At 38.5% G+C, this 18,291-nt stretch overlaps 2 protein-coding genes across 6 annotated transcripts in view; one reads left to right on the top strand and one right to left on the bottom strand.

Annotated features, from left to right (window-relative positions):
• Positions 1 to 37: 37 nt before the first annotated feature.
• TMEM178A (transmembrane protein 178A) lies at positions 38 to 18,238 on the top strand (the record flags this gene model as incomplete). 5 transcript variants are annotated; one of them, XR_014494365.1, is made up of 6 exons in its annotated part: positions 38 to 450; positions 926 to 996; positions 13,872 to 14,392; positions 15,273 to 15,410; positions 17,086 to 17,131; positions 17,243 to 17,403. XR_014494365.1 is itself a non-coding variant. In XM_083379365.1 (6 exons), the coding sequence occupies 2 exons, from the start codon at positions 15,305 to 15,307 to the stop codon at positions 17,482 to 17,484; spliced, it is 348 nt and encodes a 115-aa protein (XP_083235491.1). In that variant the 3' UTR covers positions 17,485 to 18,238. The 5 variants fall into 5 exon arrangements, 4 of the variants coding, with proteins under 4 accessions (XP_083235491.1, XP_083235490.1, XP_083235489.1 ...); XM_083379365.1 differs by lacking the exon at positions 17,086 to 17,131 and having other exon boundaries at positions 13,872 to 14,045; positions 14,276 to 14,392; positions 17,243 to 18,238; XM_083379364.1 differs by lacking the exons at positions 38 to 450; positions 926 to 996; positions 17,086 to 17,131 and adding an exon at positions 5,023 to 5,085 and having other exon boundaries at positions 14,276 to 14,392; positions 15,244 to 15,410; positions 17,243 to 18,238.
• The window catches only part of THUMPD2 (THUMP domain 2 tRNA and snRNA guanosine methyltransferase), an 18,122-nt gene continuing 15,153 nt past the window's right edge, over positions 15,323 to 18,291 (bottom strand). Inside the window, exon 11 of the mRNA XM_083379330.1 lies at positions 15,323 to 15,428. The gene's annotated coding sequence lies outside the window, so the exon portion shown is untranslated. The remainder of the gene's footprint in view (positions 15,429 to 18,291) is intronic.

Genomic DNA, 18,291 nt, shown 5'->3' with positions numbered 1-18,291 from the left:
CTGCGCATGCGCGCAGGATCTTCAGCTGCCCGGCGGCTGTCTCGCAAGACTTAGGACGCAGCGGGCGGGGGGCAGAGGCGGCGTAAGGGAAAGGTGAGGCTGGTAGGCATCTGGGCATGCTCGAGGGAGGGAGGCCTGGAACACTGTGAGGTCAAATATTCGGACCCGAAAGCGGGAGCGGCAGTTGCGGCCTTGGCGATTTCTGACCTCCGGCGCTCAGCAGACCGGGAATCAGGGACCACAAGTACCTTCTTGGCTTGGAGGATCGGCGGACTCTTTGTCAGCCTTGGCGGGATAGAAGGATGTGCAAACCTTCAGACTCGATTTCTATTAAGCCTTTTTATTTAATTTGTAAAGCTGTGTACCGGCTATGTAGGTTTTCAAGGCGGTGTTTGGATAAAGTTGCGCTTTCTGCCGAATTTAGGTTCATCGGTCTCGATTTTCACGTAAGTGTATATAAAGTCATTTTTCCACCAGACGCGATCCGGAGGGATGGGAGTGCAATTCTGCAGCTATGCTGACCCTTTACAATACCGATGGTCACTTGGACCTTCCCTGAAGCACTCCTTGTAACGTGGAGTGTGGGAGGAAAGGCTGCGATCCTGAAGTCGGGCTGCACACACAACTCTTGTTGACGCAGATCAGCAAGCCTGACCAACAGCAGAGAGCCAATTCATCTTGGGGAGGCATCAAAATCCTGTTGACGCAATGATTATGTTTGGGTAAAGAAGTCAGGACCGCCCTGTTTTTGACACACTGGTCCCAAACCTGTTTTTCCCTTTTTAAATAGTTTATGATATAATCTGGAGAAGTCCGATGTTTCTATTATGTTTCTATTCTGTTGTAAATCTGAGGCGTAGCTATAAAGAAGACATAAGATAGAAAATGTATTTATTATATCAATATTTTATTTTTCAATAGGTAGGGATAGGAATTTTTGCCCTAGATGCCAAAGCAGAACGGCAGCCACAACTATTGGGTACCTTGCTTTCTAAGGTAGGAATTCTGATTCTGGCAGTAAAATGTTGTGAGTCATTTTTGTGAAGAGGAATGAATCCTATCATGGATAAATAATACACATTCTAATTAGTGTTACTTAACTAGTTTCTAGAATGTTCCCTGTAGCTGATTTATCTGAAGAGTACAAAGTTTTTTTCAAAATGTATGTATACTGAGGGAATATGTTACTATGTTCTATGGTAACTAGTGATCCAAACAATAAATCACAATCCCCAAACCACTCTGGTTTCTAGGTGTTGGACTCAAATGTTGGCAACTGTAACTTTTGTTCAGACTTGTGAATATTTTATCATAATGTTTTACTTTTAATTGCAATACTGTAGATTAGTATAGCTTTCCCTAACTTGCTGTTCTCCAGGTGTGTTCTGCCAATGAAATCCAGAATTTCTTGGCAGCAAATTTTTTATTGACTGATAATTCTAAGAACTGTAGTTCAAGTGTTGACCCTAATTCAGAACCGGATTGAGGAATGGTAATTTAGAATCTCCAAGTTCAAAGGCTGTAATACATTTATGTTAATATATGTGAATTTACTTCTGGATAGACATTAAGAAATTTTAGAATTAATTAGCCCATATCACTGCCATCTTTTCCTTTAAGTGGATTTGGATTTCAAATCATTTTAACTGTTGTTTGAATTGAACCTTTTCATCTCTCTTCTATGACTTTGATGTGGAAAATTCTACTGTAATATAATTTAATATAATTGTAATATAATATAATATGTAATATAATATATCTTTGCTTTTTAATTTTTCCTAATTAATATATCCTTAAAACATACATAGATAATACAAAAAAATTAGTTTAATAAAACCAAAATCTCATTAGCTATATTTGCCTTAGTAGTCTCTCATAACTGCTATAACCTCCATTGGCTCTTTCATTATCCAGGATAGGTATCTTACATATTTAGATGGGTATTGTAAATGGGCTATACAGTAGGATCATTTTAATAACTCATCCATATGTTTTCAACTCCTGCTTGTGAAAAATAGCCATAATCGGCTGGTTTTTGTTTTGAAGTTAACCAGTACACTAGAAAACCAGTGATAACCTCATGCTTTGTATAAGATATGCGGCATTATATTGTATATTTACTTATCAACACCACTTGCAATTATTTAAATTATTCATTTGTTTTACATAATTTATAGTCAGCCCCAATCCTAAAAGACTCTGGGCTGCAGATAACTTAGAATAGAAAGAAGCAGCAGCAACATAATTATAAATAACCAAATCCAAATGAGCACAAGAATGGAAGGTAACCATAAATAAAAAGATTAAACTAAACTAAAATCTAAGATAAGTACCCATGATCAAAAGCACATTTCTAAACAATAATATAGGATTATTTAGATTGAGAACGTTAATCAGTCTTGATAGCTCATTCATAGCCATTAAACTGGTTTAAAAAATCTAAGTGCCCATCTTTTCCATTTTATGTTTTATGATATAGTTCCATTTTATCAGTTCTTTTGATATATATCAATTTATCAATTATTTTGATATACCGTATATCAATTTAGAGTGTGTGTATGTGTATGTGTAATAATTATAAAAATACGAATCCCAGGCATATCTGTATAGCAGTATGAAATTCTTGAACTCCAGGAAGAATATAAAACAGCTGTTTATTGCTAAAATAATAAAAACAATAAAAACAACTATTTACAAACCTAATACCTAAACCTACAGTTAGTTAGGACGAGCGGCCCTATTACACAATTAATGGGCAGGGCACTGAGTCAACAAGGTTTATAAACAAACTGCCCACCCCCTAGCATTTACTCTGATGACGCTGGTCTGGTAGTGGACCAGCAAAAGCTAAGGTTGTTTTAGGTTTGTAAATAGTTGTTTTTATTGTTGTTATTGTTTTTACTATTTTAGCAATAAACAGCTGTTTTATATTCTTCCCAGAGTTCGAGAATTACTTTTTAATATGCAAAACACTTAGCTTTTGTCGGCCAAACTGCTGATGTCGTCAGAGTAAGAATAGGAGATCTGGGAGTTTGCCTATATAACCGGCTGCTTTTGCACCCTGCTCATTGAGCAGGTCACCGGTCTATTGACTTCAAATGGTATATATACACACACACGCTATATGTGTGTACATACACACACAAACACACTCACTATATATATTTATAAATATTTCAGTATTTTTAGGTTTTTAATATATGTATGAATGGAAATATTTGTTAAACTCTTTTATCACAGCCTTATTTAGATTTTACTTTATTTACAGTTTAGTATATACCCAGAGTGATTGCCATGCATTGTAATTGGAAATACATTGAATATCTTTGGCAAATAAAAGTTACACTATTTATATTCATTGTCAACATCTTTTATTGCTTTTAGATGCTAGTTATGCCTGGAGTCAAATGTTGACACTCTCTTGTAAAATTGCAAATGGGAGACCAGTCTTTTTTCTGGAAAAGGGTGCTCTGCTACTGAACAATGGCTCTGCCAGAAGGAAAACATCTCTCAATATGTGCTGTTTAACAGGATTAGGCAAGTTAGAAACCATGGGCAGAGCTTTTTCAAAGCCATCTGATTTTAAAAATTGTGTAAAAATTGAATGAGTCTGAATTTATCCCAGTTGTCCATAAAGACATAAATTAATCGTATGTAAGGGAGGAAGTGGGCTCTCAAAAGGGATTAATTTAAATCAATATTTAAATGACAATGCAGAATGTTCTGGAACTGATTGGATCTGTTGCTTATTCAATCTTTTGTGTGTGCTTTTTTCTTTAAAAAAACTTTAAATATATACTTGATATGTTTTTTGTTTTATATTTTTTTGCTGTATGTCAGTGGTCCCCAAACTTTGCGGCATGGTGGGTGTGGAGGAGAGGGGAACCGAGCCACACTAGTGGTGGGCCAGTGTGCATGCATATGTGCACAGTTTAACTTGCACAAGTCGAGCTGCATGTGTATGCACACGTGCCAGCCTGCCACTTGTGCAAGTCAAGCTGCATGCATGCACACTGGCCTGGTTCCAAATAGGCCACACCCAGTAGTGGGCCGTGGCTCAGAAGTTGGAGCCCTCTGCTATATGCCATCTGGAGTAATTTCTTGTGAGATGTGGGTTCATATAATGTTGATAAATAAATTGTATAAACTGATAGTTGTTTCCTGGATCTTTTTACTGTGAACCCTATATATTGCATTATTTATTTAATTTATTAGATATTTTTTTATCCCACCTTTATTATTTTATAAATAACTGAAGGTGGTGAACATACCTAATAGTCCTTTCTCCTCCTATTTTCCCCACAATTACAATCCTGTGAGCTGGGCTGAGAAAGAGTGTTTGAGTTACCCAGCTGGCTTTCATTTCTAAGGTAGGACTAGAACTCAGTCTCCTGGTTTCTAGGCCAGCACCTAATCCAGTTGGCGCTCTGTATTATGTTTGGGGGAGAGAGTTGTGATTTATTAGCATGGAAGTTTTATTGTATATTTTTGTTACTGTAAGCCAGAAAGTCTAGAACAGGGGTGTCAAACTCGCGACGTCACGTGACTTCGCGCAACGTATCAGAGCTTTTTCCCCATTGCCGGCAATGGGGTTGGTGCGGTTTTGTCATGACGCGTCTGGCCTGTGGGCCGGCAGTTTGACACCCCTGGTCTAGAATGATTCCGTGACATACAATAAGGATGATGTAGGCGTCTATTGAAATTTGGCCAGATTGTAGACTTAATGAAGAGTTTATACAACATGGTGCATGCCAGTCAGGAGCCTTTAAGGGGCTACATTATGTTATTTTTAAAAAATGTATATCATAGATCAAACATCTCATGGCCCCACGTGGTATCTTAATAGTTGCAGAATATGCTTATTAATATTCTGATTGACAAAAGACAAAATAGCATTTGTGAGACTTGGGGCCCACAGAGAATGGTCCTTGTTTATTTCAGGTCAGTGGCTGAAATGGTGATGGTGCTGAATGAGTGCTACTCACGACTGATCCTTGAAGCTCAGACCATTTACGACCTTCTCTGCTGGCTTCCCACAAGCAAAGTCATTGGGGATACCAGAAGGGAAAGTCACAAGTTGCTCTGGTAAGTCTCTCCCACTGCAATGCATCATGGCCTTCTTCTTCCCTGGGCCTCCTTGCATTTGTACGGATGAACCAAACCTGCAAGCCCTCCCTCCCTCCCGCCCAACTCATGTATGTCCTGGGTTGGGCCTCTCAGGACCTCCCTCATCCCCTGAAGCACCCCTCTAACTATTGGAGACTCCTGCTGATACACGCTTAACAACCCATGTGTCTTGTGGTTACAGTGGTAACTGGTACTGCTTGAATTGCCATCATTTAGCAATGTAGTCGTGTAATATTGTAATTGGTGAAGACATTGTTTAGTGACGGCAATCCCAGCCCCAACTGTTATAACTTGAGGACTACCTGTGCACCATAGTAAAACAGTTCCACTGGCCAACTTAGGGAACTGGAAGTCTAATTTATTTATCCCAGTTGATGAAAAACATTAAAAAATAGGATAAAAATATATTTGTTTCACCACTTTCTGAACCCAGGGAGTGGGGAACACATCAAACCTGTTTTGTATTCAAATGTAGAGACACTTCCAGTAAGTTCTGCTTCTCTTCAGGTTATATGCAATTTTTGCATTTGGATAAATGGGTAGATTGGCTGCACCCGTTGGGCTTTGTGAATAACCCCCCCACTGACAGTCATGTGAGAGCCTTCGGCAAATATTCTCAACATTGAAAGGTCTCCACAGCACCCAAATGGGTGCCTCCATTTACTGTGCAAGATATTTTGGTGGTTATTTCACACCTAGTGAATTGGAATCCACACCTGTTCACATATAAGTGATAGAATGTTTTTGGAATTGATCCCTTTCGCTGCCTACCAAATACTAATCCGATAATACCATGAGGCAATGGTAATTAAACAATGAGATCATTTGGCATTTTCACATGCTCCAGTAAGCTCGATTCTTTCCATGCCTTTAGTCCTGTTTAAGATTCTCCATTCCTAAGTTATAAAAGGCTGCAATAGAATATGCTTATCCTCATGAAATTCCCTCCTGCTGTCAGTTGGACTCACTAGATAGAATAAAGGAGAAGACACATAGTATTATTTCCTCATTAAGACATAAGGTCTTCGGCCGCGCAGCCTTGCTCAGTCCTCTCCCGGCGGGCAAGTTGGCTTCGCGCGCTTTTCTTGCTCCGGTGCGTCGCCGCTGACCGGTTGCTCTTGCTCCCTCTGGTGTCTCCCCGGCGGTGCTGCAAGCTCCTGGCCTTTCTTTTGTGTGGAGCGACCCACCCGTGGAGAGCGAACAATGAACGCGGGATAGGCGCCGCCGTCTATCCGGCCCGTGGCTCGATTCGGCGAGCGAGTAGAAACCAGAGGCTCCTTCTGGACGCCTTTGCCGTCTCTCGCGACGCCATGCGCGGAAGCCCTGAAAGCAGGACGGGCGTCCGTTAAAAGGACGCTGCGTGCCAGGCGAGGGGCGCCCCGGGGGGCAAGCCATGGGCGGCGCGCGAGCGCGGGCGCTCAGCTTGTGCCTCAGCCTCTGCTCGTTGGCGTTGCTCGTCACGGCCATTTTCACCGACCACTGGTACGAGACTGACCCCCGACGCCACCGGGAGCGCTGCGAGGAGCGCGCCGGCAGCGCCCACTCCCCGGACCAACGCCGCCGGCTCCTGCCGCTGCCGCACCTGCCCCTGCGGGACGCCAAGCCACGAGTCCCCCGCGGAGGCAGTGCGGAGGCAGTTCCCCCCACCGGGAACCTGCTGCTGCAGCTAGAGAACTGGCCAACGCTCCTGGGGCTCCGGTGGCTGCAGTCTCGGTGTGGCCGGCCTCTCTTCGCCACTTACGCTGGTCTCTGGAGGAAATGCTACTTTGAGGGAGTCGACCAAGACCTGGATAGCCTACTGGACAGAGGTGAGGGGGTGACCTCAGGCGGCCTTGCAGCTTACATTCCCCTTTCCCACTGTTACCACCTCAAAGTGGTGGAGCAGTGGGCTAATGCCTCCTTAAGTAACACCAGCTGCCTGCAATTAGTGCAGGTTCGCGTCCCACCAGGCTCAAGCTTGACTCAGCCTTCCATCCTTCCGAGGTAGGTAAAATGAGGACCCAGATTGTTGGGGGCAATAAGCTGACTTTGTAATAATGCCGCTTGGGGGGGCCCAAAAGCCCTAATAAGCAGGCATATACATAGAATGAAGGCTATTGCTAAGCACATTGGTTTGTGCTTAAATTGTAAGCCGCCCTGAGTCTTCGGAGAAGGGCGGGATATAAATGGGATTTAAATAAATAAATAAATAAATAAATAAATAATTGCTTCTCCTTCCCAGCCCGTGCCAACTGTGAAATAGAACAGGCCCCACCATAATTTCTTCGCTATATCAGCGCATGGTGTCATATGATATATGTATGTCATTTTGTGTGTGTGTGTGTTTTTCTTTTGTATGTTCATCCACTTTTTCTTCCCCAAAAGTCTGTCACTCCACACCATAATTATGTGAATTCCATCCTGAAACCTTCCTGGTGTAGAATGAATAATCTCTCACCGCTGTTACTATAATGCACTTGTCATCTCCTGGTCACAGTTCCTGAGAATACACACAAACACTCCTCTTGACAGCACATCTAGTGCCATCATCACACAAAACCATTATTTTTTTATTTTTAGTTTAATTCCATTTATATCCTGGCATTCTCTCTTTTTCCTTTCACCTCTTTCCTTTACATTGTTACAGTTGTTGGTTGTCATCACTGTGCTAGTCATTGTCCTCGTAGTCCTCTTCTGCCCTGCAACACCACCCATAATTTTCTTGAATACTAGTTTCCACCCTTGTTTTTCTCAGTTTTCTGCAAATATAATACCAGATATATCGCTATCGAAGTGCATTCTCCAATGTAGCATTTATGCTGCAAATCACCAATAGAGTGCATTTTATTAGTGACTAAGGAGCAGGAGAATACTGTTTCCTAAGCACTATTATGTTCATGTATTAATTTATGGACCACAATAATCACACAAATAACACAATGAATCCACAGTCTTCATCAACCTTTCAGTGATTGAACTCCATGTATTAGCCTACTTCATTCTTTCTTTCCCACGCACTATGTGTCTTCAGTAATCTGTATAGTATGTAGTAACAAATTCACTGAGCAGTTATTCAGCATGATGTAGCACCTAGTTTGGGTAGCTACCAATCTGTTTCAAAGCTCCCAAAACAGAGTAATACACAATGCATCTGTTATAATAGTAAATATTTTCTCTTCAATCTGCAAGGACAATCCCCTGGTTACCATTTCTTTCATTTCATTACACAGCTTCTAGGCTGTGCTTCAGGAGTATCCTTTCATTCTGAAAATGTTGTGGAGCCACTGCACTTAAAGGCATGATGACCATCATTTTTTGATACATAATGGCCTGTCTTGCAGAAATGACATTTTTTCCCCTTCAACTGATAGAAATTAATATTTCTGAAATAGTAGAACACGTGTCTTCTACACCCCAGAAACTAGCATTTTGACCTTTTGCTTTTCTGCTTATATTTCCAGGAGGAACACTCTCATGTTCTCTATATTTTATATATAAACATTTTGCATGAGGCATCCTCCCAATTCTTCATACTAGCTCTTTCTTTGAGGTCACCTGCTCCAAATAGAATCTCCCTGCCTAGGGTATCCTATGGAGAAGGCCTGATGAAAGTCCCCATCCATGTGAAGTGTAATAAAAGGGGACTGGGAAGTAAACATTTGTTTGTGAGATGTCCCTTCCTATGGACTATCCTCCCATTAAATGTAAGACTTGTATCCTTACTCCTTTTATTCAAAAAGCTGTTAAAATGTAGCTTTTTAAATGTGTAGTTGGAGACTGAGGTGAAGAAGAGATTTACTTGAGCTGATTGATGAGTGTTATATTCTTGTTATTTTGAATCTGTTGGCAGCTTTATTATTGATATTTTTAATATGCATAACATATATTGCCTGCCATTAGAGCAGGGGTGTCAAACTCAATTTCATTGAGGGCCGCATCAGCATTGCAGTTGCCCTCAGGGGGCCAGGTGGGTATGGCTTGGGTGGGCGTGGCCTACAGGGTGGGTGTGGCTAGAGTGCATATGGCCTACTGGGTGGGCGTGGCCAGCTCTACATCGTTCGCATCAAGGGTGCCTATGGGGGCCTGGGCAGGAGTGGGACAGATCTGAGGGTCTCTGGCAGAAGGAGGGTCTCTGGGCCAGGGCCAAGGCAGTGGGGGCCGTTCCCTCCCTGTTTCCAGGATGGCTTCGCAGGCCACATGAAACCACTTCACGAGCCGGATCTGGGTCCCAGGCCTTGTGTTTGACATGTCTGCATTAGAATATGTGGTTGAAGTGGCCTTGGGTAGAAGCTTTTGTAATAAGTGAATAAACAAACTTTATGCAGCCAATAATGTAGCTGTAGAATTTATATCGAAGATGTAGTGGTGGCCACTGGCTTGGATAGTTTTAAAGGGAATTACCATGGAGGACAGGATTATCAGTGGCTCTGTATTACTTCCACTAATCTATCTTCAAGAAGTTTTTAGTGAATATAACAAGAGAGTTATACTGTGCTCATGTCCTGCTTATGGGCTTCCTCAATGCAAGTGTTGAATACTGGACTAACAAGTTTTTTATGTTCTTGCACTCTCTTTAAGGGATGAGGTATTACATGCAATATTATTCTCTCCTATACTTCGGAGAGAAAAGCAGTTTTAGAGAAAAGTACTTTGGGATAGTTTTGAATTTGGCAAGGAAAGGATGAAGTGCAACCTCATTCTCTTCATATTGCCCAAGCTAATGGACATTATTTCCAAATCAGCATTATTTCATATTTTATCATCCTTCCTGGAAAGAAATATGGCTCTCTTCTTTACTTGACTTTAGCCTTTTAAATTCTGTCAAATGGATAATTGAAAATTTGAACTGTAGCTTTCTCTGCCATAATTAAGGAACCTAATCACTACACAATATTGAAATGCTTTTTAAGGTGTCCAGCTTTAATTTCTGGGTTAAATAAAAATATAGTGGGTATTGCTCTGGAAACCGATGTTCTTTTTCACAGATATTAAAAATTATTTTTCTTAACCAAATTGTTTAACTGATTAGCAGTATTTATTTTTTCAGATACAAAATATCCTAAATTGAAACTGAATACTCTTTTTACAGGATAGTGCCATAACAACTGAACACCTTCTTTTTAACTAAAGTGTTGCCACATAACTCCTATAATCCTCTGTGGTCGTTGGAGAATATATATATATATATATATTTTACAGAAAATAATTTCCACTATCCCCCTTTTCAATAATCTATCAATAGTAAATTGTATAAATGTACATTTAAAGGGCTTCAGGTTTGCGTGTGTCAAATGAGGGTCTGTGGTGGGTCTTGTGATGGGTCAGGTGTGAGTCCTCAGTGAGTCTTGTGATGGATCATGTGATGGGGAAGTTACCTCCGGTCAGGGACACTGGAAGGTGAACTGCTGGTGTGGGGAGTCTTGTGTGGGTTGGTTGAGGATCGGTGCTGTCTCTGGTTGGCTGTGTGGTTGATTTGGATCGTGACGGGGTTTGTAGGCTGGTTGCAGGTCGATGATTCTGTTGATGGAATTGCTTGTGGAGTGCCAGGCTTTGATGAACTCACAAGTATGGTGGGTGGTAGTGTGGCCAATGATTTTTGTGTTGCTACAATCGAACTGGCGCTGTTTGGTGTCAGTGTGGTTAGAGATTAAGGATTTGGGATCGTGGTGTTTGATTGCCAGCTGGTGATCATGGATCCTGCTGAAGATGTTACCTAGCTGGGTAATGAAATATTCAGAAACCAATCCACAAGCTTGGAGAACGAACCTTCACCCTCATCCTATACCTGAACTACAGATTTCAGACTATAATTCAGCATCATATTCATATCTTGGAACCATGAAATTTCTTTACCATTTACAACCTGATGAATATTAGACCAAACTGGTGTCAATGTATATACAAATAAAAGCCCCTTCTTCCATATTGGACTTCTAGCATAAAGAAGATACAGCCCACTCCTTGCTAAATGTTCTCTGAAGTGCCCTATTTATTTGAAAAATATTATTTGGTCAACTTAGTCTTATTTTCAAAACATACAATATTAATATAACATTATTTAAGACTCTTAACATATTGATTTGTTAAAAAAGAACATTTCCCATATCTATTGCAATATGCTTCTTAGCGTTAAGACAAAAATGACAAAACTTATATACGTTTCTTACAAAAAGAACTTCAAAACCATTTTCTAATGGTTTCTAATTAGTTTAAGAATTTCAGACACAGCTAGTGCGTCAGAACTAAAATGTAGAACCAAGAGATATTTTAATTGCATATATTTGCTCTAGGTTATTTTAAAAATTGGGTTATAAATTGTTTTAATTGTACTGCACAATCAGAAACTGCAAAGTTTGTCACTCAGTTGGGGATATATATGCTCTTGTTAGCAGCAAAACTGTAAGTGCTTTCATGATCATAATTGGCAGAATAATTCTATAACATTTCACTGATTGTTTCTGTAGGGAAATCTCTTAATGTTTATAGTCAGCCAAACCAAAGGACAAAAGAAAATATCCCACCCCTCTGCCACTGAAGCTGGGACTTATCAAATTCATCCCAATTGTAATTATTTTGTGCATCTTTTATAAAATTTCAGATAGTGTTGCATACTGTAAGTAACATATCTTGACAGAAAAGGGCAACTTCCAAACATATGTTATAAATCAGATTATTTCCAATAAAATGGACTAGTAATTTTCTACCAGATTTGGCAACTAATGGTCCTAATTCAGCATGTCTATTAAATTATTACTGTTTTAAAACAAATATTATTTATAAATGATAAAATAATGTAATAAAAATTACATTATTTTAGATCAGGAAATTTAAAAGATTATCTCCTTTCACAGGAATCTTACCTATCAGCTACAGTCACCTTCAGTGGTCTCTTTTTTTTGCCAGAAAGGAAACATGAAAAAGGTTTTTCTTTTTTTAAAATGGCAGTACTTCTTATGTGAGGGGTATAATGGCTCAGCAGTTAAAGACCCTGAGCTTGTCAGCTGGAGAGTTGACAGCCCAGATTCAAGACCTGGGGTCCACGCAACAGGGTGAGCTCCCATTACTTGCCCCAGCTCTGCCCACCTAGCAGTTTGAAAGCATGCAAATACAAGTAGATAAAAGGATACCACTTTTGTGGGAAGATAATAGGGTTCCGTGCGCCTTTGGAAATTGTCTTCAGACAAGATGAGCTCTGTGCCTTAAGAGTTGGACACAACTGACAGGGAAACCTTTTTACTACTTATGAAGACCTCTTTTTTTACAGTCGGTGTTAGATAAGTGGCTAAGATTGTGGCAAGCTTTTTAGTGCTTTTTAAATTGTGTTTTGTCTTTATCTTTTATCCTTTCCTTGAAGATATTCTGTACTCTCAGGTTTTACATGTTTTGGATTGTAAATCAGTTTGACAGTCAAATATAATAAGCAAATATGACATTTTCAATATCGAGTGTTTGAGGATAGCAGCGTAAGAAAAGATCTGCAAATCAGCACCCTATGTATGAAATTTTTCAGTCATTATCCATTAAATATCCAGCCAGTATTTCTATGGTCCTTTGACAATAAGCCACAAGCAGATAAGGCGAAAAGCTATTATAAGGGAGTTGTAACAGTGATGCTACAGAGTGGAGAATTACAACTGCCATCTAGACTAAAACATGCAATTGACTGCTTGATGCTGTATCACCTCCTTGCCAGTATGGATTTTGCTTCAAATAGACTAATAATGATGATGATGATGATGTTGGAAGGAACCATGGAGGTCATCTAGTCCAACCCCCTGCTCAGGCAGGAAACCCTATATCATTTCAGACAAATGGCTGCCCAGTCTCTTCTTAAAAACTTCCAGTGTTGGAGCATTCACCACTTCTGGAAGCAAGTGGTTCCACTGGTTAATTGTTCTAACTGTCAGAAAGTTTCTCCTTAGTTCTAGGTTGCTTCTCTCCTTGATTAGTTTCCATCCGTTGCTTCTTGTCCTGCTTTCAGGTGCCTTGGAGAATAGCTTGACTCCCTCTTCTTTGTGGCAGCCCCTGAGATATTGGAACACTGCTATCATGTCACCCCTTGCCCTTCTCTTCATTAAACTAGACATACCCAATTCCAGCAACCATTCCTTATATGTTTTAGCCCCCAGTCCCCTAATCATCTTTGTTACTCTTCTCTGCACTCTTTCTAGAGTTTCAACTTTTTTTTTACATTGTGGTGACCAAAACTGGAGTATACCAAAGCATTGTAAAATGGTATTAACACTTAACATGATCTTGACTATGTTTGGACAATATACTGGATCCCAGCTGCTATCCCAGGAGATATATCCCTGTGTGCTGGGAGCTAGTGATTCAAGATCCTTGTCAAGTGGCCATCTTTGCTTCTCAACTACTGTTTTTTAAATGTTTGAGGAAAAATTAAAAACCAAACCTGTGTGGTTGCTGTCAGTGCTCCAGGTTAGTCATTTCTGCCCTTTTTTACATCTCCCCCTCTATATTGGATTGGGTGAAAGGTAAAAAAATAAATAAAATGGAAATGACATTCCTAGAATAGGCCTGTTTATGACTGGGGAACCTAGTTTAGCAAGAAAATTACAGGTTAGTAGTTAGCAGCTAACACTGTCCAATCCCAATGCTGGCTTATGGTGTTAGGATGCTTATGACATACTATTGTATAATATGTATAATATTAAACCAGTTGCATAAGTTTTATGAATGCAATCATAAATTATAATTTGTCTTCTGGATCTCAATACTGTCTTATTTTATTTCCTTGCTTACAGAATTTATAACTTGCCCCAGTAAAATTTGGGCAGTGTACAAGTTCTAATGGGTTGGACACGGCTTCACAACTAACAACACAAGTTCTGATATGAAAAATATAATAATAACTATCTAAATTCCAAACAATAGTAAAACCAAAAATTAACGACAAAAAAGCAAAGGTAAAATCCAAGGTAGGCATTACAGTCATTGGTGGGAAAATGTAGGAGGACTATAATTAAAAAGATGATGGTAGTCCCTACCTTTATATGTTCTTTGAATAAGGCAATTATTTTATAAACATTTCAATTCACAATAAAATGCTCATTTGAAAGCATCTCATTTCCTGGATTTCTCTGGGTTAAAAAAGTCATCACCCAGATCCTGTTCAGAATTATTCATTAAATATTTCTGTTTTCTAAAGGTATTGCTCAGAGATGTACAGCAATCAAGTATCACTTTGCCATACCAATACGACGCTTATGGAGCATCCCTATCAATTTAACCAAGATTATCCAGCAGGATGAATGGCATTTATTACGTAAGTCCTTGTGTATTAGGTTAAACATGTGGTCTTCCTAGTATGATATCCATTGATATAGGGCAGGTTACAAATGTGAAAATAAATGTTAGTATATAATGTTACCTATTCTATATGCATTCTATGCAATAACTATCTTGTCAGTTTGTTAAATAAACTTTTAACTATAGATGTAGCATAATTTCTTTGTAAAGCAGGGTGGAATAACTTTTTGATAGCAAACAGTATACTATTCAATAATATATTTTTTTCAGTAACTGAGGTGCAAAAATGGGGTAGAAGTGGTCATAGATATGGCCAGTGTTAATTTTTTTTAGAATAAGGGTTTTTAAAAACTTACAAGAAAAACAAATCAGAAAATGTATCCATCACTTTTTTCTTATTAAAATTGGTAAGAAACAATAGCTGCATGATCTGGCAATTCTTTATAATTAAAAAAGTCATATTACATTTAACATACAGGTAGTTGTCAACTTAACTACCATTCATTTAACAACTGTTTGAACTTACGATGGTGCTGAAGAAAGTGACTTGTGACTAGTCCTCACACCATATTTGTAACTCCTGTAGCATCCTGAGGTCTTATGTTCACCGTTCGTGACCGACTCAGGGGTCTTCCGGCAAGCAAAGTGAATGGGGGAAACAATAACATTACTTGCTTAATGACTGTGATTCGCTTAACGACCATGACAAAAAAAAGGTTGCAGTTGGGCATAGCTCTTATAATGACCACATAATTTAGCAATGGATGTTCTGGTCCCTATTGTCATTGAGTACTACCTGTAGCTTGTTACTAGGAATGTGTATGCATAAGAATAGGCTTATAATGTAATTTTAATGTGTGCTGATAGTTTATCACTTCCTTCACTTACGAGACTAGACCTAAGAAGAATTACAGCAGGTTTCCTTGGGATGGCAGCAGCTGTTCTTCTCTGTGGGTGCATTGTAATTGCAGTTGGCTTCTTTTGGGAGAAAAGCCTCACACAGCACGTTGCTGGTCTTCTTTTCCTCATGTCAGGTACACTTTCTTTTTTGTCTGTTAAGTTTTTAAATGTAATTATTTTATTTTTTACTGCTAGAACTGGGAAGGCTAATTTGGGGGGCTTTTTAACTTCAGGCCCTGAAATAATTTGATCATCCACTTGAAAGCGAAAGTTCAAGAGAAAACATTTATTGGATAGTCCATGAAAGTCTATGAAAAGCCATTACGATGGCATATTTATTCATTTATTTTGCTGTTGTCCCCTTTGTAGGGTAGATTCCTTCTCTTGCAGTCAATTCTGCAAGAGTTGGGAGAAGGATACTTTGAGTTATTTACTTTCCATATTTTGCATTGTATTTAAAAATCCTAAAGGATGATTTGAGATTACCAGGTCACATAAGCCTGTGTTATGGTTCAGAGCTGACATTAATTTCAGGAGACCAGTAGTACGAGAAAATAACTACCAGGAGTAAAAATTTTCTACATTCTACACTAAGCAAAACAGGCTACTATTACTAGGCTAGACATGTCAGTAAATGTTGGTGTATTGAAATCCAAATTCTGCGGGCAACTAAATTTCATTTTTTATGTGTGCCATTGTGCCCACAGTAAAAAAAAATGACAATAAAGGTTATCTTATCCTAAACTATTACCAAGAAAGCCTAAATTTGAACTATGACTCAGCAACTTAGAAATGAGACATGCATTATTTGTAGATTTCTACAGATCTTTCAGAATCAAAATGCCTTATATGTACATACCATCAAAACTTGTTTTCTTGACCTTAAGTAATATGAAAGGTTAGACAGTCCATATTTTCACAAGACACTGGCAGAGAATTAAGGTGAGCACTTGTAAATCAGTCCACTTGCTACTATGCCAAGTTATAAAAGTGTAAATCTGGCTGTAGTCTTTCCTTAATGTTGCAAGAGCCAGATGGTCACACGATACATATAATGTATCAAGCAATCCAATATCAAATCAACTTTTTTCATAAACCTCCCCTAGCAGCTATTGATTTCTTTGCTGTGCTAGTTTATGACCTTTCACCAGCTACCTCTTGATTCTGAGGGGCTGTTAACCACTGTGTCTAGTTCCAGTCCAGATTCTCAGCACTAGACTCTGCAATTAAAGAGCCTGCTAGTGCTGAGGTTTGGCTCACTGGCATCCAAGGTATCGGTTTTGAAAAAACACGATTCATCTGATTTGGCTCTATTAAATTAGGGGAGGGTAACACTAGAATACAGAAATATCAAAATAAATAGTTTAATAAATAAATAAAATTAAAATTATTTTAAAAAACTTTTAAGGAATTCTAACCACAATATCTGTCTATCCAAGATGATGGCAACAAAAGGTCCTTAATTTCAAATATATGAAAATAATTTAATATATAAAATATTGATTAAAAACTGGGCATTTAAGAAGCACAGTTCCTTTTGCAGATTAAGGAAGATCTTGGGATTCAATCCCAGTTCTTGGAATCTTTGAGACTGAAACTTCTTTTTGGAGACATTGAAAAATTTAATTCTGCTTCTTTGCCTTGAATATCCTTTATAAAACTCAGAAATAAAAATTTGGATCATGACTATTTTAAAGTGGTATTTTTTTATTGTTTGCCACCTATCTTGTTTCAAAATTATTATTACAATAGGACATATCTGCTTTATAATAATGTAATTTAAATGTCAATTGTTTTTTTCTGATACAGTTCTGATGACAGATAAATTTTATGACATTCTAGCAATGCCATTCCTGTAAGTTCAGATTCTTATCACACAGTTAAAAGCTTATGTGTATCCAGATGATTTATTTTGGAAATTCTTATTTCTATGCATCTTATAATTGTTGTAATGTTTCCTTTGTAGGCATCTTTTGCATTATTTCCCTCTGTACTTATGCAACAAGTATATCCTTTGACCTAAACCGCCTTCCCAAAATTATCTATGGTCTGCCTGATGATGTTGAACATGGATACAGCTGGTCTATATTCTGTGCATGGTGCAGTTTAGGACTTATAGTTGCAGCAGGATGCCTTTGTACCACTCAGCCATTTATTAGTAGGACAAAGATTAGCCATCTAAAATCTATCACAGATTCTTCTGTATGACTTTTTATGAGATACTTTTTTTTGTTTATAAGGGAGCTTAATACAGAATCCAAGCACAGACAAAACCTGAATCCTTTAAATACTGAACACTGACTTAGCAGCCAGGAAACACAAAAGACATCTATGCTTCCATGGTGGCTAATATTTCAAGTTCAGACAGCAAACCTGTTGTGGAACTGATGGTAATTTAGCACAATGTATATGCACAAATGAAATGAAACTATTTCTACTTGAACAAGAAAACTGTGTTCATGTTTCAATTGCTATTTGCTGTCCAGGGTCATGAGGTTCATCTGAGTGGCTACATAAATGACTTTAAAAAGAAAACTTAGTATGTAAGGTTAAAACAGCAAAAACACTGCCATATTATCTACTTGGTAATATTTTTTCCTTATTTTAATTATATTTTATATTATTTTTGTCTTGTTAGGTGATACTTCGTCTTCTCTATTAATTATTATAATTATTTTAATAGTTACCAAAATGATGTATGGGAGAGGTTTGAAAGATTTCCTGTGTAAGAAATGAATGAATGATTTGTTTTTAGAAGAAACAGAAATAGGAGCTAGAGTAGAATGACTTCCCACTTTATATAGCAAGTTATACAACCCAACGCCATATATAAAAAAGATAAAATGTATAAAATGGATTACAGCATTGGCTTTATTGGAAACAATGTATATTATGTGTTTCAGGGTTTTTTTGTCTAAAAAGAATGGCATGTTATCTGTTAATAAAATTCCTGAACAAGTGACTTGGATATGGCTCTTCTTATAAACAATACAGCCACAAATTACAAATGTTATT

The sequence above is a fragment of the Vipera ursinii genome (assembly GCF_947247035.1).
Source record: "Vipera ursinii genome assembly, chromosome: 1".
In the NCBI taxonomy this organism is placed as follows: domain Eukaryota; kingdom Metazoa; phylum Chordata; class Lepidosauria; order Squamata; family Viperidae; genus Vipera; species Vipera ursinii.
This window is presented reverse-complemented; position numbering and strand designations above follow the sequence as displayed.